The sequence below is a fragment of the Mesoplodon mirus genome, assembly GCF_964341445.2.
Source record: "Mesoplodon mirus genome assembly, chromosome: 7".
NCBI classification, from domain to species: Eukaryota; Metazoa; Chordata; class Mammalia; order Artiodactyla; family Ziphiidae; genus Mesoplodon; species Mesoplodon mirus.
Genome location: NC_138983.1, coordinates 97,096,977 through 97,118,444, shown reverse-complemented (window position 1 = coordinate 97,118,444; position 21,468 = coordinate 97,096,977). Strand labels below are relative to the sequence as shown.

At 44.7% G+C, this 21,468-nt stretch overlaps 3 protein-coding genes and 1 pseudogene across 4 annotated transcripts in view; all 4 read left to right on the top strand.

Moving 5' to 3' along the window:
- LOC309808894 (centrosomal protein of 78 kDa-like) overlaps positions 1 to 21,468 on the top strand; it is a 981,446-nt pseudogene that overhangs the window by 354,292 nt on the left and 605,686 nt on the right. The window lies entirely within an intron of this gene.
- LOC309807680 (interferon regulatory factor 6-like) overlaps positions 1 to 21,468 on the top strand; it is a 445,413-nt gene that overhangs the window by 211,385 nt on the left and 212,560 nt on the right. The window lies entirely within an intron of this gene.
- LOC309808078 (forkhead-associated domain-containing protein 1-like) overlaps positions 1 to 21,468 on the top strand; it is a gene marked incomplete at both ends in the record, with an annotated part of 196,499 nt that overhangs the window by 136,715 nt on the left and 38,316 nt on the right. The gene's annotated exons all lie outside the window — the stretch shown is intronic.
- LOC309808079 (forkhead-associated domain-containing protein 1-like) overlaps positions 1 to 21,468 on the top strand; it is a gene marked incomplete at both ends in the record, with an annotated part of 92,131 nt that overhangs the window by 40,540 nt on the left and 30,123 nt on the right. Inside the window, 3 exons of the mRNA XM_082628086.1 lie at positions 3,959 to 4,068; positions 7,172 to 7,408; positions 19,519 to 19,642. Coding sequence (XP_082484212.1) covers positions 3,959 to 4,068; positions 7,172 to 7,408; positions 19,519 to 19,642 — 471 coding nt within the window. The remainder of the gene's footprint in view (positions 1 to 3,958; positions 4,069 to 7,171; positions 7,409 to 19,518; positions 19,643 to 21,468) is intronic.

Genomic DNA, 21,468 nt, shown 5'->3' with positions numbered 1-21,468 from the left:
TCCCCCTGGAGAAATGCAGGATGAGTCGTATGGCTTAGAGTCCCTCACATCTACCTGGGCTCTATCTCCTCAGCCTCTCAGCCAGGTCTCATGTTTCCAAACGTTTGCCCTCGTTCCCCTGACACTCTCGCCATCCTCAGAAAAGGACTTTCATCTTCCCGTGTCATGGGGAGTTCCTTTGTGTCTGGGCATCTCTACTCCACGCTTTAGAGAAAACTCTGTGCTCCAGTCCTCCATGCTGTCTCTTGACAGAAAACACCTCTTTTTAAGGGTTCTGAGAAAGCTCTTTCCTCTCTTAGCAAAGCTGGGCCCTTCCAATTAAATTGGTTTACTGTTAGACTTTCACCTTGCTTTAGACTTGAAAAATTCTATTTGAAAACCCAAAGCCAAGGATTTATTTACTGCAGATCAGGTCAGGGTTTCTCAATCTTGGCACAGTGACAGGTGGGTCGCATAACTCCTTGTTGAAGGATCTGTCCTGTCCACTGTAGGGTGTTTAGCAGCATCCCTGACTCCTACCCACCAGAGATACCAGTAGCAACACCACCACCACCCCCCTAACTGTGGTTCTCAAAAATGTCTCCAGACGTTGTCAAAAATGAAAACGTCATTTTGCCTGGGGGAAAACTCACCCTGTTCTAGTTAATACTCATCCTTCCTGTACCACAAGGCAATAAAACGTCAGCTCCAAGGCCAAATCTTAATGGCAAGAGCTCATGGGAGGTGGGGAAGAATTACTGAGAAAAGAAAATATGTGGAGTGACTTATTAAAATAGCATCTTGATTCATATATATATATATATATATATATATTTTCCCCAATAATAGGATCATATGAACCTAACATAGGTAACCTTTTTTTTTCTTTTTTTGGCCGTGCCGCTCAGCTTTCAGGATCTTTGTTCCCCAGCCAGGGATGGAACCTGTGCCCCCTGCAGTGGAAGTACAGAATCCTAACCACTGGACTGCCAAGGAATTCCCTACCTGATTTTTAAAATTCAATAATATATCATAAACATCTTCCCACTTCAATACATTGACTGCATAGTGGTTAAAAGCATAGGCTCTGAATCCAACAAACTTAGGTTCATCCCTTGACTCTACCACTTACCAGCTGTGTGTCCTTGAGCAGATGACTTGACGTCTCTGTGCCTCATACCTCTCACGTATAAAATGGAGATGGGAATAATAATGCCTATCTCACTGGGTTGTTATGAAGACGAAATCGTATCCTGCGTGTAAGTGCTGAGCACAGCGCCAGGTGCATAGCGAACATTCAGTAAATATTAAAATATTTAATATTTTAATATTTAAATTTTAATATTTTAATAATTTTAATATTTAAATTTTAAATATTAAAATTTAAAAATTAAGTTATTACCTAACCATGATTGTTATTTAACTTTTATTTACAACTTACAATGTCTGAAAGACACAGTTAAGGTGCACACATACTGCCCCTGCTGCAGACTGGTGATTATTGGAGCGCACCAGGACAGCTGGGGGTTGTTAAAATATTAAAGTAACTCCCCTGCCTTTTGGCCAACAGCTCATGCCCGAAAATTCTTAAAGTGCCTGCGTCCCCATATCCGCCTTGCCACCGCCCCAGCCCTCCCGACCCTCCCTGGGGCTTCTCCCCACTGGGACCTCCGAAGGATCCGGCAGCTAGAGTTAAGCCGGTTTGGTCATACATGGCCCTTAGGTTCTTTCTGATAAATAACAGTAGCCGGTAAAGAAGTTTGGGGCAGGTGAGGGGTAACTGCTCCAGCACCTCCCTGCCTGGGTGTAAGGAAAGCGAGTCTCAGAGCAAATTCTAGCCCCACAAAGACTTTCGGTAAACACACCTTCCCTAATAAAGGGACCCCATCGATCAGCCTGTTCTGTAAGTTTTATGAAGTCCCCCCTCCGGCCATCATCTTGCGGGGAAGGGTCCCTCAAGACAGCCACGACAGGGTTGCAGAGGCAGCCGGAGTCACCCCTAGAGATGGCATCAGATGCCAGAACTCTAAGCTGAGACTGGACAGGGGCCCATTTAGGGTCAGACCCCGAGGCCCTCCCTGGGGACACAGGCCAGGCAGTACCTTCCTCCAGTGGGAGCCGATTTCTTGAGGAATCTGAAAACAGATGAAATCTTCCTCCTGAAAATTCAGTTTCCAAATTGAGATACACAATCAGTGTAAAATAAACCCCAGATTTCAAAGGCTTCATGCCTCGAAAAAAAAGAATATAAAATATCTCCATATTTTTTGTCGATTACGTGTTGAAATGATGTTTTTTTAATGTATTGGGTTAAATCAAATTGATCATTAAAAAATTCATCTCTCCTTTTTACCTTTTTAATGCGACTACTAGAAAATTGAAAATTGCATTCTGTAGCTCCCTTTATTTCTCTATCAGGCACTGCTGCTATAGTCAGTTAGGACTTAGCTGCTCAGGATCCAAGAGAGTCAGATGGGGGCAGTGAGCTTCAAATAAAAGTTTTCTAATCATGGACCTAGTTGGGGAGGTGGAGGGAGAGAAAATGGGCAGCTGCTGAAGTTCCAGGCCCTTCTGTTCCTCGTGCCCCAGGAAACACTGTGGCCAGGGCTGCTCATTCAACACGCAAGGCTGTGCATTCTCTGGGCACCACAGGCCATCAGCTATGTCCACTAGAGGTTCTGGGGTCCACAAAGAGGTTTGAGACCTGGCTGGGGGGCAGGAATCTTTGATTCTAAAATGCATAAATAAAAAAGGCAGAAGCAAAATGAATAAATGATGAATGTCCACAAACATGATAGTGCATGCTTCATTCATCATTAATGTTAATACTCATTAAAGTTTCATCACCACTGAAAACAATTTGTTCAGCTTCTCACTTCACAGGAAGATAAGAATGTGCAGTGACTGTCCAGAAACCATAGTCACTTGGAAATTTAAAATACGCTGCTTGGGCCCAAGTGATCTCACACGTAGAATTATAGAAATCTTTACAAACGTTTCTACACCAATAAAAAGAAATGTATTCAGTGTTGATGTGAGTGAATTGTGAGCTGTCTGATGTGATACAGAGTGGGGTCCCCAAACACAATGCCATAATCCCTGAAAGTCATATAAAAAGGCCTTGTAATACTGGGGTAAATAAGAAAAAATGTAGGAAAGCTTAAATGGCTATCAAGTGGATCCTAGTTAAACACGTTTGGCACACTTGTACAATGGACCACAATGCTACCCTGGAAAAGAACCAAGTACAGCTACAAATACTGACATGGGAAGATGTTTTTGATATTGTTAGCTGAAAAGTAAGCTGGATAAGAATCTCTGTCATGTAAATGCATTTTTGTTTTTTGAAAAGATATGACTGTAATAAAAAAATATATAGCTAATGTTTAGTGCTAAATGCTCTACATGAGTGGTCAGCAAACTTTTCCTGTAAAGAGCCAGATAGTAAATACTTTAGGATTTGTGGGTCACATGGTCTGTGCTGCAACTAGTCAGCTCTGCCTTTGTAGCTGGGAAGCAGCCATAAATAATATGTAAATCAATCACTGTGGCTGTGTTGCAATAAAACTTTATTTACAAAAATAGGCAGAAGGCCAGATTTGGCCGCAGGGCCATAGTTTGCCAACCCCTGCTCTATATCATTATTCTATTTAATCTCCAGATAGCCCTTTATAGCAGAGACTATCAGTGATCCTAAATTATGTATGTGGAAACTAAGGCTTAGAGAGAGCAAATGACTTGCCCAAGGTCATCAGCTCTTATGCGGCATAGAAAAAAGTCTGGAAAGAGACACCCCACAGTGCATCAGTGCAGTTAATGCTGGGGAAGAGAAATGAGGCAGCTCTTACCCTTTCCTGTCCTCCTGTAATGCTTTCAGTGCATAAGTCTCATGAATGTGAAGGTTAATCTGAAAATATTCTTTAAGACTTTGGGGAAACTCACAGTCTCCTCTGCATTCTCTGTTGATCTTGTGTGTTAGTGTGGACCAACGCGGCGGAACTGTCGGAACAATCAGTGGCCGAGGAAATTCCTGGGGCAGAGCCCTACAGAGAAATTTTTGTGGACCAGGACCTGGCCCAGTACGATAAGGTAAGGGGTCTCAGGGAAGCACAGAGCTACAGCAGCAAGAGGGACCATGGAGAGATTGCCACTGCCTCTTGTTCTCTGTGTCTCAAGGACTGTCCCTTTTTCCTACTTCCAAGAAACCACCTCTTCCTCCCAAGACATTCAGCCAGGTTTGGCCACTGCTCATTTTATCCCAAATAACATCTACAACTACAAGGTACTGAGCACCTACTGTGTGCTGGGCCATGTCCTGTGCACTTGACATTTATTAGCTCGTTAATCTTCACCATCTTCAAAATAGATTTTATCAGCCTCACTTTGCAGATGAGGAAACTGAAGCTCAGAGAGGTTCAGTGATGTGTTCACGGCTGCCCAATGCAAGGAGCAGTGTTAGGATTCAAAGCGAGGTCTGGTTAGCTTCTCAGCGGGTACTTCTAACTCCCACACAGTAATCACTTGGTCAACCTTCAGTGATGGAACAGTGACGCAAAAACACGTTCCTAGCAGGAGGAATTGAGCCCTGAAGTCAGGGAGGCCTGGGCCAAGAGACTCGTTAAAGAACCAGAGAGGTTTAAAGCAGGGATGCGAGCAGAACAGGTGGATTCAAGTCAAGCCATCCTGGGAAGGGCCCAGGTCAATTTCTCCCCACTTAGACACGACCTGAAAGTTACTCTAAAAGAAGCAGTCTATAATATCTCGCTTTCCTTCAGGGCCAGGGCCTGCTCCTGCAGCAATTCTCAGAGTTTGTGAGGAGCAGACCTACCTGGGGTTCTTGTCAGACACGGAAATCCAAACCTTCAGGAGGCAGGGGGTTCCAACCAGGCATCCTGGGACCAGACTCTGAAAAATGTTGCAGAAAGGCGAGAAGCCACACTCAGATTCTGTATTTATCACTGTGTAACAAGCCATCCCAAAACTTAGCGGCTTCAAACAGCAATTCATTATTCCCCAGAATCTATGGGTTGACCTGGAAGGTTCCTTTGCTCGCGTCCCCTGGCCTCACTCATGCGGCCTCAGTCAGCCGCTGGCTTGGCCAGTTTGGTGGTCGGTCTCCATTGGCCTCCTTCCCACATCTAGGGCCTCAGCCAGGACGCCTGGACTGGTGCGCCCCTTTGTGCATGTGGTTTTTCATCACAGCACGGTGGTCTCGGGGTTCCCAGGGGGCCAGAGCAGAAGCTGCACAGCCTGTAAGAACTTGCCTGGAGATCATGCAGCATCACTTCCACTCCATTCCATTGGTTAAAGCAAGTCACGGGGCCAGCCCAGACTAGAGGGTGGGGAAATAGACTGGATGGCAAAACTGCAAAGTATTTGTTGCCATTTTTCAACCTGCCTCAATTTTAACTCGGAAATATAGTGCAACCACTATAATTTTTTCTATTTATAGAAAATGTTTATAAGCCATTTATCATTTTTTCTATTTATAATAGAAAGAATTCTTTCTCTTTATAAGTCGTTTATACCCTGACTTGCCAGGACTCCTTCAAGTGACAATAAACAAATTAGCTTGAGGGGGAGCATTGATTAGCTCAACTTATTGGAAAATTTAAAGGGCCACTAGCTTCAGGTATGGCTAGATCCAGGAGCTTGAATAATGTCATCAGAACACCTCCCCACTACCAACCTCTCCCCTCTGTTTCCCTCAGAGTCTGGCTTTCTACATAAGGCTGGCTTTGTGCGTCAGAAAAGACAAACTCAGGCAAACAAGCCTACATATTTAAAGTTTATGATCCAAAAGAAGGCAAGATCCTCTCCCTCTGTAATCGATGTGTGAAATCTCTGATTGACCAGCTTGGGCCACATGCACATGGGGAGGTGGGACAGGAAGGAGCAGGGCACATGACTGATAATCCTACCCAGACCCCATGGAAGGAGGAACGCTCCCTCCAGAAGGGCAAAGGGACCCTCAGCAGGAAAGCAGAACCCACAGCTGTCCACTGCCCTCTGCAAACTTCTTATATTCCAGCACTGTCACGGGGCCTGGCACTTAGTTGCTGCCCTATGAATGTTTGTTGCATGAAAAATGAATAAGCACCTGGCTGATCATAACAGGGTGAAACAGGGGAAACTGCCCAGGAGTAGGGAATATGTCTGATGCTCTCTCTTGAAGTTTTGCCACCAACTTTCACAAGGACCCAAAGGAAGGCCCCTGGCAGCAGCTGGCAATGTCAGACAGGCTTTCTCATGAGCGAGACCCTGTCCTTCCCCCGGTCACGGAGCTAGCAGGTCGTGAGGCTGACTGGACGGCTCTCCTGGGAATGAGCTGGCCCAGAAATTGCCCGTTTACCTCCTCCTGTGACTGCTTTGGAAAAGGCCTCTGGGGAATTTTTTCTTCTTCTTCTTCTTCTTCAGTTTTTCTGACATTTTATTGATAACGTCTGGTGAGAAGTTTGGGGGAATTTTTTTTTCCTTTTTTGGAAAACCTAACCAATTCTTTGGCTGCAGAGCTTTTTCACTGGAGAGATGGAGGACAGGGTTAATTATACCTGTGGGTACAGTCTACCAGCAATTTTGTTTTTCCAGCCGAAAGTTGACATGAGCCCATGCAAATAAATCACTATTCCTGTCTCATTTACTTTCCAGATTGAGTTACCTGGAAAAAATTCATACATGAATAGCCAAAAGAGGCAGGAAATATTAGAAGAGAGGAAAGGGAAAACAAATAGTTCAGAATGTTTTAAGTTAAAACAAATAACCCTCATTATAGGCAGAAAGTGGTCAAACAGAATGTTGTTTTCCTAAGTACCTTTCCTAGGTCCCCAGTGTGCTAGGCTGAATATTATAAATGAAAACGCTCTAAGTAAACTTTCTAGCAACAAAAGTTCCCAAGTGGGATGGTTGTTCTTAATATGAAAGTCTAATTCTTGGGGAAAGGAAAGTTTCCGTACCTGTGAGGTACAGACATCCATTACAGGAGTCTATATACAAGTACATCATTTTAACCCAATTCTTGTCTCTATGAGATTTTCCAAGTGACAGAGATAGCCTTGAAAGTCTGCTTTTTCCCTCCCTGCCTGCCCTCACCTTCCCAAAGAATGATACCATATTTTTCCTGTCTTTCTTTAAATGGGCTCAGCCTTACATCCAGACCCACACCTAGTAAATTTCCCATCTGTCCTCCACCCAGGATGAAATAATTCTGCTGCTGGGAAAAGAAGTCAGCCGTCTCTCCGATTTTGAACTTGAATCTAAATACAAAGACACCGTGATAGCAAGCCTGCAGAACCAAGTGGCCAACCTGAGGCAGAAGCTGTTGGAAACAGCCACCTCCAGGCAGAAGGAGAGGGTGATCCCGCCCAAGTTTCAGGTTCTGCATGAAGAGGACGATGCCCAACAGAGAGAGATCCAGAGCTTGAAAAACCAGGTAGGGCTCAGAGACAAGTGGGTCGGGGCCTTGGGGTCACAACACAGGGTGACAGCTCTCAGGTAGAGCCTGGGGGGAGCCACCCGGGTAGTTAGAAATGGGCAGTCAGCACAGCATGGTGAAGAGTGCAGATCCAGGGAGTGGAGGGTTGGCAAGTTTCTAGCCTTGTAAGAACAATATTAGATTTGATTAAGTGCCTACCATGTTCAGGCCCCGGTGCAGGTGCTTTGGGTGCATTAGCTTATTTATTTATTTATTTACTTATTTAATGTATTTATTTATGGCTGCATTGGGTCTTCGTTGCTGTGCACGGGCTTTCTCTAGTTGCAGTGAGTAGGGGCTACTCTTCACTGCGGTGCGTGGGCTTCTCATTTCAGTGGCTTCTCTTGCTGCAGAGCATGGGCTCTAGGCACGTGGGCTTCAGTAGTTGCAGCATGAGGGCTTCAGTAGCTGTGGCTCACGGACTCTAGAGTGCAGGCTCAGTAGTTGTGGCCCACGGGCATAGTTTCTCCACAGCATGTGGGATCTTCCTGGACCAGGGCTCGAACTCGTGTCCCCTGCATTGGCAGGCAGATTCTTAACCACTGCACCATGAGGGAAGTCCCCTCATTAGCTATTTAAACCTCAGTCTTCTGGCAGATGCCATTCTACAGATGAGGAGACTGAGGCACGCTCAGAGATGCCCAGGAGCTTGTTACAGCTTGCACAGCAAGTGAGAGGCAGTGATGTGATTTGGGCTCAGCTCTGCCACCTTGTACACCTCATGCTTTCACACCCACTTTGCATTTCCACCCAACTCCTGTCGCTTCAGTGACCACTTCTCACACCCACCCGGACCCAGCCAGAAAGAGCTGGAGATGGGGAGAAGGAACCCCACAGTGTTCCAAACACTGAGGCCTTTATCAAACCCTGAAGGCAGCTGCTGGTTCATTTATAGGGAATTTCACCAAAAATTCTCCACCCAGAATGTTTGGATTTACCAGTCAACTTCCTTCCTCCTGAAACTAAATCTAAAAAAAAAAAAAATTTAAGTTTTAAAGAACTACTTTAAAATTGGCCACTGATCTTGTTCATAAATTATATCTCAACAAAGTTGATAAAAAAGCAATTGGTCATTGATGAATTTTGGCCTCAGTGCATAATTCTGCTTAAAACCGTAGTCAGATTTGGTTCAACATGGTGGAGTAGAAGGACATGTTCTCACTCCCTCTTTCGAGAACACTGGAATCACAACTAACTGCTGAACAATCATCGACAGGAAGACACTGGAGCTCACCAAAAAGATACCCCACATGCAAAGACAAAGGAGAAGGCGCAAAGAGACAGTAGGAGGGGCGCAATCCCCATAAAATCAAATCCCATAACTGCTGGGTGGGTGACTCACAAACTGGAGAACACTTATACCACAGAAGTCCACCCACTGGAGTGAAGGTTCTGAGCTCAACATCGGGCTTCCCAACCTGGGGGTCTGGCAATGGGAGGAGGAATTCCTAGAGACTCAGACTTTGAAGGCTAGTGGGATTTGATTGCAGGACTTTGGCAGGACTGGGGGAAAGAGAGATTCCACTCTTGGAGGGCACACACAAAGTAGTGTGTGCATTGGGACCCAGGGGAAGGAGCAGTGACCCCCATAGGAGACTGAACCAGACCTACCTGCTAGTGTTGGTGGGTCTCCTGCAGAGGCGGGGGGCAGCTGTGGCTCACCAAGGGACAAGGACACTGGCAGCAGAAGTTCTGGGAAGTATTCCTTGGCATGAGCCCTCCCAGAGTATGCCATTAACCCCACCAAAGAGCCCGGGTAGGCTCCAGTGTTGGGTCACCTCAGGCCAAACAACTAACAGGGAGGGAAACCAACCCACCCATCAGCAGACAAGCAGATTAAAGTTTTACTGAGCTCTGCCCACCACTGCAAGAGCCAGCTCTACCCAGCACCAGTCCCTCCCATCAGGAAACTTCCACAAGCCTCTTAGATAGCCTCATCCACCAGAGGGCAGACAGCAGCAGCAAGAAGAACTACAATCCTGCAGCCTGTGGAACAAAAACCATATCCACAGAAAGACAGCGAAGATGAAAAGGCAGAGGGCTGTGTAACAGATGAAGGAACAAGATAAAACCCCAGAAAAACAACTAAATGAAATGGAGAGAGGCAATCTTCCAGAAAAAGAATTCAGAATAATGATAGTGAAGATGATCCTGGACCTCAGAAAAAGAATGGAGGCAAAGATCCAGAAGATGCAAGAAACGTTTAACAAAGATCTAGAAGAATTCAAGAACAAACAAACAGAGATGAAGAATACAATAACTGAAAAAAAAATACACTAGAAGGAATCAATAGAATAACTGGGGCAAAAGAACGGATAAGTGACCTGGAATACAGAATGGTGGAATTCACTGCTGCGGAACAGAATAAAGATAAAAGAATGAAAAGAAATGAAGACAGCTTAAGAGACCTCGGGGACAACATTAAACACAACAACGTTCACATTATACGGGTCCCAGAAGGAGAAGAGAGAGAGAAAGGACCCGAGAAGATATTGAAGAGATTATAGTCAAAAACTTCCCTAACATCGGAAAGGAAATAGCCACCCAAGTCCAGGAAGCACAGAGAGTCCCATACAGGAGAAACCCAAGGAGAAACACACCGAGACACATAGTAATCAACTTGGCAAAAATTAAAGAAAAATTATTGACAGCAGCAAGGGAAAAATGACAAATAACATACAAGGGAACTCCCAGAAGGTTACCAGCTGATTTCTCAGCAGAAAGTCTACAAGCCAGAAGGGAGTGGCATGATATACTTAAAGTGATGAAAGGGAAGAACGTACAACCAAGATTACTCTACCCAGCAAGGATCTCATTGAGATTCGATGGAGAAATCAAAAGCTTGACAGACAAGCAAAAGATAAGAGAATTGAGCACCACCAAACCAGCTCTACAACAAATGTTAAAGGAACTTCTGTAAGTGGGAAACACAAGAGAAGAAAAGGACCTACAAAAACAAACCCAAAACAATTAAGAAAATGGTCATAGGAACATACATATCGATAATTACCTTAAACGCGAATGGATTAAATGCTCCAACCAAAAGACACAGGGTTGCTGAAAGGATACAAAAACAAGAACCATCTATATGCTGTCTACAGGAGACCCACTTCAGACCTAGGGACACATACAGACTGAAAGTGAGGGGATGGAAAAAGATATTCCATGCAAATGGAAATCAAAGGAAAGCTGGAGTAGCAATACTCATATCAGATAAATTAGACTTTAAAATAAAGAATGTTACAAGAGACAAGGAAGGACACTACGTAATGATCAAGGGATCAATCCAAGAAGAAGATATAACAATTATAAATATATATGCACCCAGCATAGGAGCACCTCAATACATAAGGCAACTGCTAATAGCTCTAAAAGAGGAAATCAACAGTAACACAATAATAGTGGGGGACTTGAACACCTCACTTACACCAATGGACAGATCATCCAAAGAGAAAATTAATAAGGAAACACAAGCTTTAAATGACACAATAGACCAGATAGATTTAATTGATATTTGTAGGACATTCCGTCCAAAAACAGCGGATTGCACTTTCTTCTCAAGTGCGCACGGAACATTTTCCAGGATAGATCACGTCTTGGGTCAAAAATCAAGCCTCAGGAAATTTAAGAAAATTAAAATCATATCAAGCATCTTTTCTGACCACAACGCTATGAGATTAGAAATGAATTACAGGGAAAAACCTGTAAAAAACACAAACACACGGAGGCTAAACAGTACGTTACTAAATAACCAAGAGATCACTGAAGAAATCAAAGAGGAAATCAAAAAATACCTTGAGACAAATGACAATGAAAACACGACGATCCAAAACCTATGGGATGCAGCAAAAGCATCCCATAGTTTTAGAGGGAAGTTTATAGCTATAGAAGCCCACCTCAAGAAACAAGAAAAATCTCAAATAAACAATCTAACGTTACACCTAAAGGAACTAGAGAAAGAAGAACAAACAAAACCCAAAGTGAGCAGAAGGAAAGAAATCATAAAGATCAGAGCAGAAATAAATGAAATAGAAACAAAGAAGACAATAGCAAAGATCAATAAAACTAAAAGCTGGTTCTTTGAGAAGTTAAACAAAATTGATAAACCATTATCCAGACTCATCAAGAAAAAGAGGGAGAGGACTCAAATCAATAAAATTAGAAAGGAAAAAGAAGTTACAACAGACACCGCAGAAATACAAAGCATCCTAAGAGACAACTACAAGCAACTCTATGCCAATAAAATGGACAACCTAGAAGACATGAACAAATTCTTAGAAAGTTATAACCTTTCAAGACTGAACCAGGAAGAAATAGAAAATATGAACAGACCAATCACAAGTAATGGAATTGAAACTGTGATTAAAAATCTTCCAACAAACAGAAGTCCAGGACCAGAAGGCTTCACAGGTGAATTCTATCAAACATTTAGAGACGAGCTAACACCCATCCTTCTCAAACTCTTCCAAAAAATTGCAGAGGAAGGAACACTCCCAAACTCATTCTCTGAGGCCACCATCACCCTGATACCAAAACCAGACAAAGATACTACAAAAAAAGAAAATTACAGACCAATATCACTGATGAATATAGATGCAAAAATCTTCAACAAAATACTAGCAAACAGAACCCAACAACACATGAAAAGGATCATACACCATGATCAAGTGGGATTTACCCCAGAGAGGCAAGGATTCTTCAATATATGCAAATCAATCAATGTGATACACCATATTAACAAATTGAAAAAGAAAAACCATATGATCATCTCAATGGATGCAGAAAACAGTTTTGACAAAATTCAACACTGATTTATGATAAAAACACTCCAGAAAGTGGGCATAGAGGGCCTACTTCAACATTCTAAAGGCCATATATGACAAAGCCACAGCAAACATCATTCTCAATGGTGAAAAACTGAAAGCATTTCCTCTAAGATCAGGAACAAGACAAGGATGTCCACTCTCACTACTATTCTTCAACATAGTTTTGGAAGTCCTAGCCACAGCAATCAGTGAAGAAAAAGCAATAAAAGGAATCCAAATTGAAAAAGAAGAAGTAAAACTGTCACTGTTTGCAGATGACAGGATACTCTACAGAGAGAATCCTAAAGATGGCACCAGAAAACTACTAGAGCTAATCAGTGAACTTGGTCAAGTTGCAGGACACAAAATGAATGCACAGAAGTCTCTTGCATTCCTATACACTAATGATGAAAAATCTGAAAGAGAAATTAAGGAAACACTCCCATGTACCACTGCAACCAAAAAATACAATACCTAGGAATAAACCTACCTAGGGAGACAAAGACCTGTATGCAGAAAACTGTAAGACACTGATGAAAGAAATTAAAGATGATAGCAACAGATGGAGAGATATACCATGTTCTTGGATTGGAAGAATCAATATTGTGAAAATGGCTATACTACCCAAAGCAATCTACAGATTCAATGCAATCCCTATCAAATTACCAATGGCATTTTTTACAGAACTGGAACAAAAAAGCTTAAAATTTGTGTGGAGATACAAAAGACCCTGAATAGCCAAATCAGTCTTGAGGGGAAAAAACGGAGATGGAGGAATCAGACTCCCTAAATTCAGCCTATACTACAAAGCCACAGTAATCAAGACAATATGGTACTGGCACAAAAACAGAAATATAGGTCAATGGAACTGGATAGAAAGCCCAGAGATAAACCCACACACCTATGGTCAACTAATCTATGACAAAGGAGTCAAGGATATACAGTGGAGAAAAGACAGTCTCTTCAATAAGTGGTGATGGGAAAACTGGACAGCTACATGTAAAAGAATGAAATTAGAACACTCCCTAATGCCATACACAAAAATAAACTCAAAATGGATTAGAGACCTAAATGTAAGACCAGACACTCTAAAATTCTTAGAGGAAAACATAGGAAGAACACTCTTCGACATAAATCACAGCAAGATATTTTTTGATCCACTTCCTAGAGTAATGGAAATAAATACCAAAATAAATAAATGGGACCTAATGAAACTTCAAAGCTTTTGCACAGCAAAGGAAACCATAAACAAGATGAAAAGACAACCCTCAGAATGGGAGAAAATATTTGCAAAGGAAGCAACTGACAAATGATTAATTTCCAAAATATATAAACAGCTCATGCAGCTCAATATTAAAAAAACAAACCACCCAATCCAAAAATGGGCAGAAAACCTAAATAGACATTTCTCCAAAGAAGATATACCGCTGGCCAAGAAGCACATGAAAAGCTGCTCAACATCATTAATTATTAGAGAAATGCAAATCAAAACTACAATGAGGTATCACCTCACACCAGTTAGAATGGGCATCATCAGAAAATCTACAAACAACAAATGCTGGAGACGGTGTGGAGAAAAGGGGACCGTCTTGCACTGTTGGTGGGAATGTAAATTGATACAGCCACTATGGAGAACAGTATGGAGGTTCCTTACAAAACTAAAAATAGAATTACCATAGGACCCAGCAATCCCACTACTGGGCATATACCCAGTGAAAACCATAATTCAAAAAGCCACATGCACCCCAATGTTCATTGCAGTACTATTTACAATAGCCAGATCATGGAAGCAACCTAAATGCCCATCAACAGACGAATGGTTAAAGAGGAAATGGTACATATGTACAATGGAATATTACTCAGCCATAAAAAGGAACAAAATTGGGTTATTTGTAGAGACGTGGATGCATCTAGAGACTGCCATACAGAGTGAAGTAAGTCAGAAAGAGAAGAACAAATATCATATATTAACACATATATTTGGAACCTAGAAAAATGGTAAAGATGAACCAGTTTGCAGAGCAGAAATGGAGACACACATGTAGAGAACAAACGTATGGACACCAAGGGGGGAAAACGGCAGGGGGTGGGGATGGTGGTATGATGAATTGAGAGATTGGGATTTACATGTATACACTGATGTGTATAAAATGGGTGACTAATAAGAAAAATATAAATAAATAAATAAACATTTAAAAAAAAGAGAGAGAGAAAAAAAAAAAAACCGTAGTCAGTGCTTGGGGGCCTTTGTTCTCTTGTGCTCTGTTTACTGTCTTTCCCTTCTGTAACCGATTCTAGGTACACAGTTTCAGTCCTAGAAATGGTGCTCTAGAAAGGACACAGATTGTGTATGGTGAACCTAGGAGATTCTAGCAGGAAACTGTAAGCTCCATGAAGGCAAAGGTTGGGCGCAGTAACCTTCTAGAACTCTGTTAGGACTGTGGCTGTTTGTTTGTTCTTTATTCATCCATCCATCCATCCATCCATTAATCCAAAGAAATATTTTGGGGGGCCTATCCTGTGCCATGCCCTCTTCCAGGCTCTGAGAATTCAGCAGAGAACAGGACAGACATGATCCTTCCCCCTGTTATGCTCTAGTGAGGGAGACAGAATAAACAAGTCAACAAATACATGCTCTAATATTTAAATGAACTAATGACTCTCCTTCAAACCTGGTTTTGAAAAAACAATGAAAGTAACAGGTCCTGTAGGAATTATTAGTGCAAACAGCTACCTTGACATGTAGCTGACACATTAATGAGCATCTTTTTCTTGAACTGAACCCAATTTTGCTGAAATATTCCTTTCAGTTATTCTCCCATTTCAGAGCTTTCCTGAGAAAATGACATGTCTTTTTCAGGTACATGTACGAGGCTGAATTATTCCCACATACCTTTTTTTTTTTTTTTGGCCGTACCACGCACCTTGCAGGATCTTAGTTCCCTGACCAGGGATCAAACCCAGGCCTCCAGCAGTGGAAGCACAGAGTCCTAACCACTGGACTGCCAGGGAATTCCCTACATACCTTTTTTTAAATAATTGAAATATATTTGACATAGAATATTATATAATTTCCACATAGCTTTGAATATCAGCCAGTCCCAATTTGAGTATTATTTAAAGTGGCTGCCGAAATCTGGGGGAAAAAATGTTTTTTTACAAAGAAATTATCTAGAAATAATTACACTGATGCATCATGCTCTTGCCTCCCCTACCCCTGGAGCTTCACTTATAACTGAAGAAGAATATTTTATAGCAAGGCATATATGAACCAGAGGCTCCATCGGTTTGAACTCAAATCGAGTTTCATCCACTGACATTTTAGTTTCTTAACTATTCTACTGCCTGCAGAGCATTCCACCAGAAGTGTAAGCCACATGGCAGGTTGATTTATGGTTCTGATTACTTTATGTGTTTTCCCTGGTCCCCGAAGGTGTGTGCATAATGATTTGCTCTCAGAGATCTTCGACCTGCTACAGTATCACTAGAAAATTCTTACCTCCATGTGCTCTTATACGCCTGTGCTAATTAGAAGCCAAATTATCATCCTGAAACAATCACTCCTCCTAGCACTCTTAACTTTCTTATGATTCAGTGCCCATTTTATTACACAGCTTAACAGACATTAAACATCTTGGAATTTATGCCATTACAAACAATATGGATATTTACTTTGATAGTAAAAGTATCAAAGAGGTTTGAAGACTCTTTGGAGTTTTCCAGCAATCCGAAATCCTAAAACTCTGACACTCAGATTGAAATATTTTCAATCTGTCAAAACCACTGGAGTCTTAGAGGGGAACGTATGTTTTCCCTTCTGGAAGTTTGTCTCTGTGTGTTCTATCTCTGGTATCATGCAAATAAAAGCATTAAGCTGAGAAGAGCTTACAAACACTTTCAGTGTTCCAAGGACCTTTTATGGAAAAGTTGTAGTTCCCCCCAACAGAGAAAAGTAAGATGTGAAAGAATTTTTTCACTCAAAGTTTCCAAAGCACAAACATGCAAAAGTATAGCCTTGGGGAGAGTGGGGGTCAGAGTGACCTGTGTCCCCGCAACTTCTAGCATAGACCCCCCCCAATAATGTCTCAGGTGCCCCAGGGAAAAAGTAAGTGTAACTGCCCCAAATGTCCTAGACTCTGAACCATGATGGTGCATGAAACGAGTCAGAAAACTTGTGAGACCTTGACGTATCTGTTAATTCTACCAGAGTAATAATGACAAAATTTCCAAGGACACAAACCAAGACCAAAGGCTGTGAGCGCCATCTGGTGGCCATATCAGCACGCCCGAACTCCATTACCTGGGCATGCCCAGCACCTCCCCCGAATCTTTTTTTTTTTTTTTTTTTTTTTAGCGTGATGCCCGCAACCTGGTCTGATGGTAAACAGGGAAATTCCTGTATTTCTTCTTTTGGAGGGATTATTTTTATTTAAGATACTGAATCTCTATTTACTCTTATAACAGTTATTTTTAATTTAATGCACGTTTTTAAGTTTAAAAAGGGAGCTGCTTCTACGAAAAATGCTAAGAAATTATAGTGAGGCTAGCCAAGAGACATGGGAAAAATAGTGAAAGTGGTATATGAATGACTGAAGTTTAGAAACTCTCTTCGGGTGGGGTTGCTAGATAAAGTAAAGGCACCCAGTTAAATTTGAATTTTAGAATTTCGTTTTAGTGTGTGTCCCAAATATTGCATGGGACACATTTGCACTAAAATATTATTCATTATCTGAAATCCTATTTTAACTGAACATCCTTTTTTCCGCCCCTAAATCTGGCAACCTTACCTTAGGAGAACAAAGAAATTGCACCCAGGACTTCCCTGGTGGCACAGTGGTTAGGAATCCACCTGCCAGTGCAGGGGACACGGGCTCGAGCCCTGGTCCGGGAAGATCCCACATGCCGCGGAGCATCTAAGCCCGTGCGCCACAACTACTGAGTCCCTCGTGCCACAACTACTGAAGCCCGTGTGCTTAGAGCCCAGGCTCCGCAACAAGAGAAGGTGCCGCAATAAGCCTATGCACCGCAACAAAGACCCAACGCAACCAAAAATAAATAAATTTATTTTTAAAAAAAGAAAAGAAATTGCACCCTTCTCCTTGTCACTTCCATTTTGATCTATCAGAATAAGCTAGTGGGGCTTCCCTTGTGGTGCAGTGGTTGAGAGTCCACTTGCCGATGCAGGGGACGCAGGTTCGTGCCCCGGTTCGGGAAGATCCCACATGCCGCAGAGCGGCTGGGCCCGTGGGCCATGGCCGCTGAGCCTGTGCCCCACAACGGGAGAGGCCACAACAGTGAGAGGCCCGCGTACAGCAAAAAAAAAAAAAAGAAAAGCAAAACAAGCTAGCTCTTGTCCTGTCTACGGATTGCGTGGCATTTATGCCCCAGTAAACGGGTCCCTGTGGGAGTACTGAGGCCTGACATTTGAAAAATCACAGGGCAAAGGCCCACAGTGCACCTTGAGGTGGGAAAGTCCGGGCCACTCAGAACAAGCAGTCTGGCCACATCAGACCGAGAGGGAGGGGGTTCTGGGCCCAGCTCTCTTTCCCGGCCTCTCGGGTACCTGCTCTGTGGAGGCCGAGGCCTGGCAGCTACTTTCGGGCCCTTACCAACGTTGCATTTGATGGAGAGCCTTCCGCACCCCACGTGTAGACCTAGACCCCTGGAGAGGGACCGGCCCTTGAGGGGGCTCTGATCCATGGATTTAGAGGGTGCTCACAGCAGCCATAGATAGAGCCGGCCTGTGGTGCTCCCACCCACGATTCCTGTATTTCCTCTTTTTTTTTTTTTTTTTTGTGGTACGCATGCCTCTCACTGTTGTGGTCTCTCCCAGTGCGGAGCACAGGCTCCGGACGCGCAGGCTCAGGGGCCATGGCTACGGGCCCAGCCGCTCCGCGGCGTGTGGGATCTTCCCAGACCGGGACATGAACACGTGTCCCCTGCATCAGCAGGCAGACTCTCAACCACTGCACCACCAAGGAAGCCCTTGTATTTCCTCTTAATAACAACCACACTGGCGTTTAAGTGAGCCTGGCAAGGCTTACAAATGCACACATAAAGATTACCAACTATCTTCCCCAGAGACGCACGAGGGAAGCTGAAGCTAAAACACCCCGTGAGGGCTTACCTGGTGGCGCAGTGGTTGAGAGTCCGCCTGCCGATGCAGGGGACATGCGTTCGTGCCCCGGTCCGGGAAGATCCCACATGCCATGGAGCGGCTGGGCCCGTGAGCCATGGCCGCTGAGCCTGCGCGTCCGGAGCCTGTGCTCCACAAAGGGAGAGGCCACAACAGTGAGAGGCCCGCGTGCCGCAAAAAAAAAAAAAAAAAAAAAAAAGAAAACAAAAAAAACACCCCGTGGTAGGTAGAGGAGAGGACCGTCACAGCTCATCCCCCTGTGCCGTGTGCCAGGCATGATCTGAGCACTTGTACACATGTTAACTTATTAAAATACTTCTAACAATCCTATCAGGTTGGGACTACCATCACCCCGCATACAGACTGAACAAAAGGAAACAGTACATGGTGTCCTCCTTGTGTTCACAAAGCCCATTAACTGGCAGAGGCAGGACTTGAAGGCCACAGTCCGGCTCCCTAGTCCATGCCATGCTTTACAGCCTCCAACTTCTCACGCTCATTCCTAGAGCCACCTGGGAAGGAGGAACCAGGCAACTAAAGACTGGGTTTGAATCAGACTCCACGTCTGACCAGACGCGTGATCCCGAGCAGGGGGCCTCGCCTCTCTGAGTCTCAACCTGGCTCCCTTGCAAAATGGGCACATTAATGGGAACGTCAGCCTTCAGCAACGCTGTGACGAGTATCAGTGTAGCATGTGTGAACGGGCTCTGTAAACTCTGGAGTGTTCTGTGAGGTATAAACTACCCTCTATTCTCATTAGAGGGAATTCATTTCATAACCTGCTCCTGGCTTTTGAACTTTGCTGTGCATCCAGTCAGTGCTGGATGATCTGGAACCAACAGCTGGTCTATTTATGGCTGAAAACCCACAGGTCATAGGAAGACAGCAGCACTGGAGCCCCTGGGTGGCCACAAAGATAAGGTCCGCGTCTCGAGGACCGATGACATGGTGGTCACTGAAGGAACAGGCCCCCTCCTGCCCCTTCCACTAGTGACAACGGAAAACCTTGGTTTCCCCAACACCCCGATCCAAGATCAACCCGACTCTTTGCCCAACGTTGGAGAAGTACCGGCGTGTCCTGCAGGCCTGGCTGGCCCCCTCTGACTGTGTGTTGCCTCCTTCCACAGATCAGTGCCCTACAGCAAGGCTACAACCAGGTGCTGAGCCAGACCCTGTCTGAGAGAAACTTAGAAATCACCTCCCTGAAGCACGAGGCCGAGAACTTAAGGAGGGACGCCGCCATCACGTCAGGTGAGGCCCTTCTGCATTCAGGCCCCAGAGCTTCTGCCCTCCCCCTGCAGACATCACCAGTCAACCAGCGCACCTGTGCCCGTGACCTGGGTGCAGCCTCAGGGATCACCCGTGTCGGTGCATTAGAGTTCTCCCTCAGTGGAGGTTTCTTGCCACCCAGTTCCGAGGGCAGGGCCTGGTAAATATTTGAGAGAATGGTATCTCTTGGCTACAAGGTCTCCTGAGCACTGGCCCCACCAGGGAGAACACAGGTCGCCTTGTGGCTTGGGTGGTTCCACAAAACAGCCTGAGTGCAAACTAGAGCGTGGACAAAATGGGGTCACTCCTTTAAGGCACCCATGGTCTCACCCATTTCAGCCGAGTGCACTTGGGCCCAAGGGAAACCATTTTCTAATTTGATCAGAGGTGGTTCCCTGATAAAGGGCTTGGGTTGGGAGAGGGGCAGCCAACGCACAGCTGTGGCTGAGCTTTGATTCCCTGGATTCCTTCATTGCTTCCACATGTTTCTTGAGCTCCTACTAGGTGTCAGGCCCCGTTCCAGGCTCCGGGGAGGGAGAGCCAAAAAAGACAGTCAGATTCCTGTACTCACAGATTTGGGAGGGGGTGACAGACAATAAAAGTAAACGGATGAATAAACAAGCCCACTTCAGAGAGCAGTGGTGCTGTGGAGAAAATAAACTGTGTGTCGTGGTGGCCAGCGCTTCAAGGGGGGAGGCCAAGGGGGACCAGCTTAGTGGGTGTGCAACCATGGAACTCAGGTGGGACTTGAACCCGTGGGCTGGGACTCGAACCCACTCAGAACCCACTATCTTTTAATCGAGATCATGCATCTGGTCTCGGGACTTAATAAAGCTCAGGTTCTTTATGTCTCATGCAGAAAGAATTCAGTGAGAGACAAAGTAAGAAGTGGATTTCTTTAGAGAGAAACACACTCCACAGACAGAGTGTGGGCCATTTCAGAAGGCTAGAGACCCCCAAATATGGGGCAGTTAGTTTTTATGGGCTGGGTAATTTTATAGGCTAAAGAGTGGGAGGATTGGGACAACTCTAATATTTTGGGGAAGGGGCGGGGATTTCCAGGAATTGGGCCAACACCCACTTTTTTTTTTTTTTTTCCTGTACGCGGGCCTCTCACAGTTGTGGCCTCTCCCATTGCGGAGCACAGGCTCCGGACGTGCAGGCTCAGCAGCCATGGCTCACGGGCCCAGCCGCTACGCAGCATGTGGGATCTTCCCGGACCGGGGCACGAACCCGTGTACCCTGCATCGGCAGGCGGACTCTCAACCACCGCGCCACCAGGGAAGCCCCACCACCCACTTTTTGACCTTTATGGTCAGCCTCGGAACAGTCCTGGTGCTGATGGGTGTGTCATTTCGCTCATGTGTTACAATGAGCCTGTAATGGGGCTCCAGTTCCCCTGGAACTCGAATCTTACGCCCCCTTGGACCTAGCCGATTCTAACCAGTTCATGTTGTATCCTCCACCGCTATGTCCTTCTTTTAGAGAGGACCTGTTTCAGGTGGGCAAGGACAAGCCAAGGGCAAGCGAGCCTGCGTGGAGTGAACAGGGGATTGTGGGGCTGGGCAGGGTCGGGGGGGTCTGGGTTTTTATTCCAAGGGTGTTGGGAATCCGGTGGAGGTTTTTAAGCAGAAACTGACATGTCTAGAGACCTGAAGAGGTTGGGGCCACTCACAGACGAGGGGAGAGAGAGAAGCAGGTGACAGGGAGGAGGCAGTGAGCCTCGCAGGGGCACATCACTCTGAAAGCAGCCAGTGCGTAGCAGGAAACATGCCCACAGCTGTAGAAGCCAGGCATAGCATTGAGTC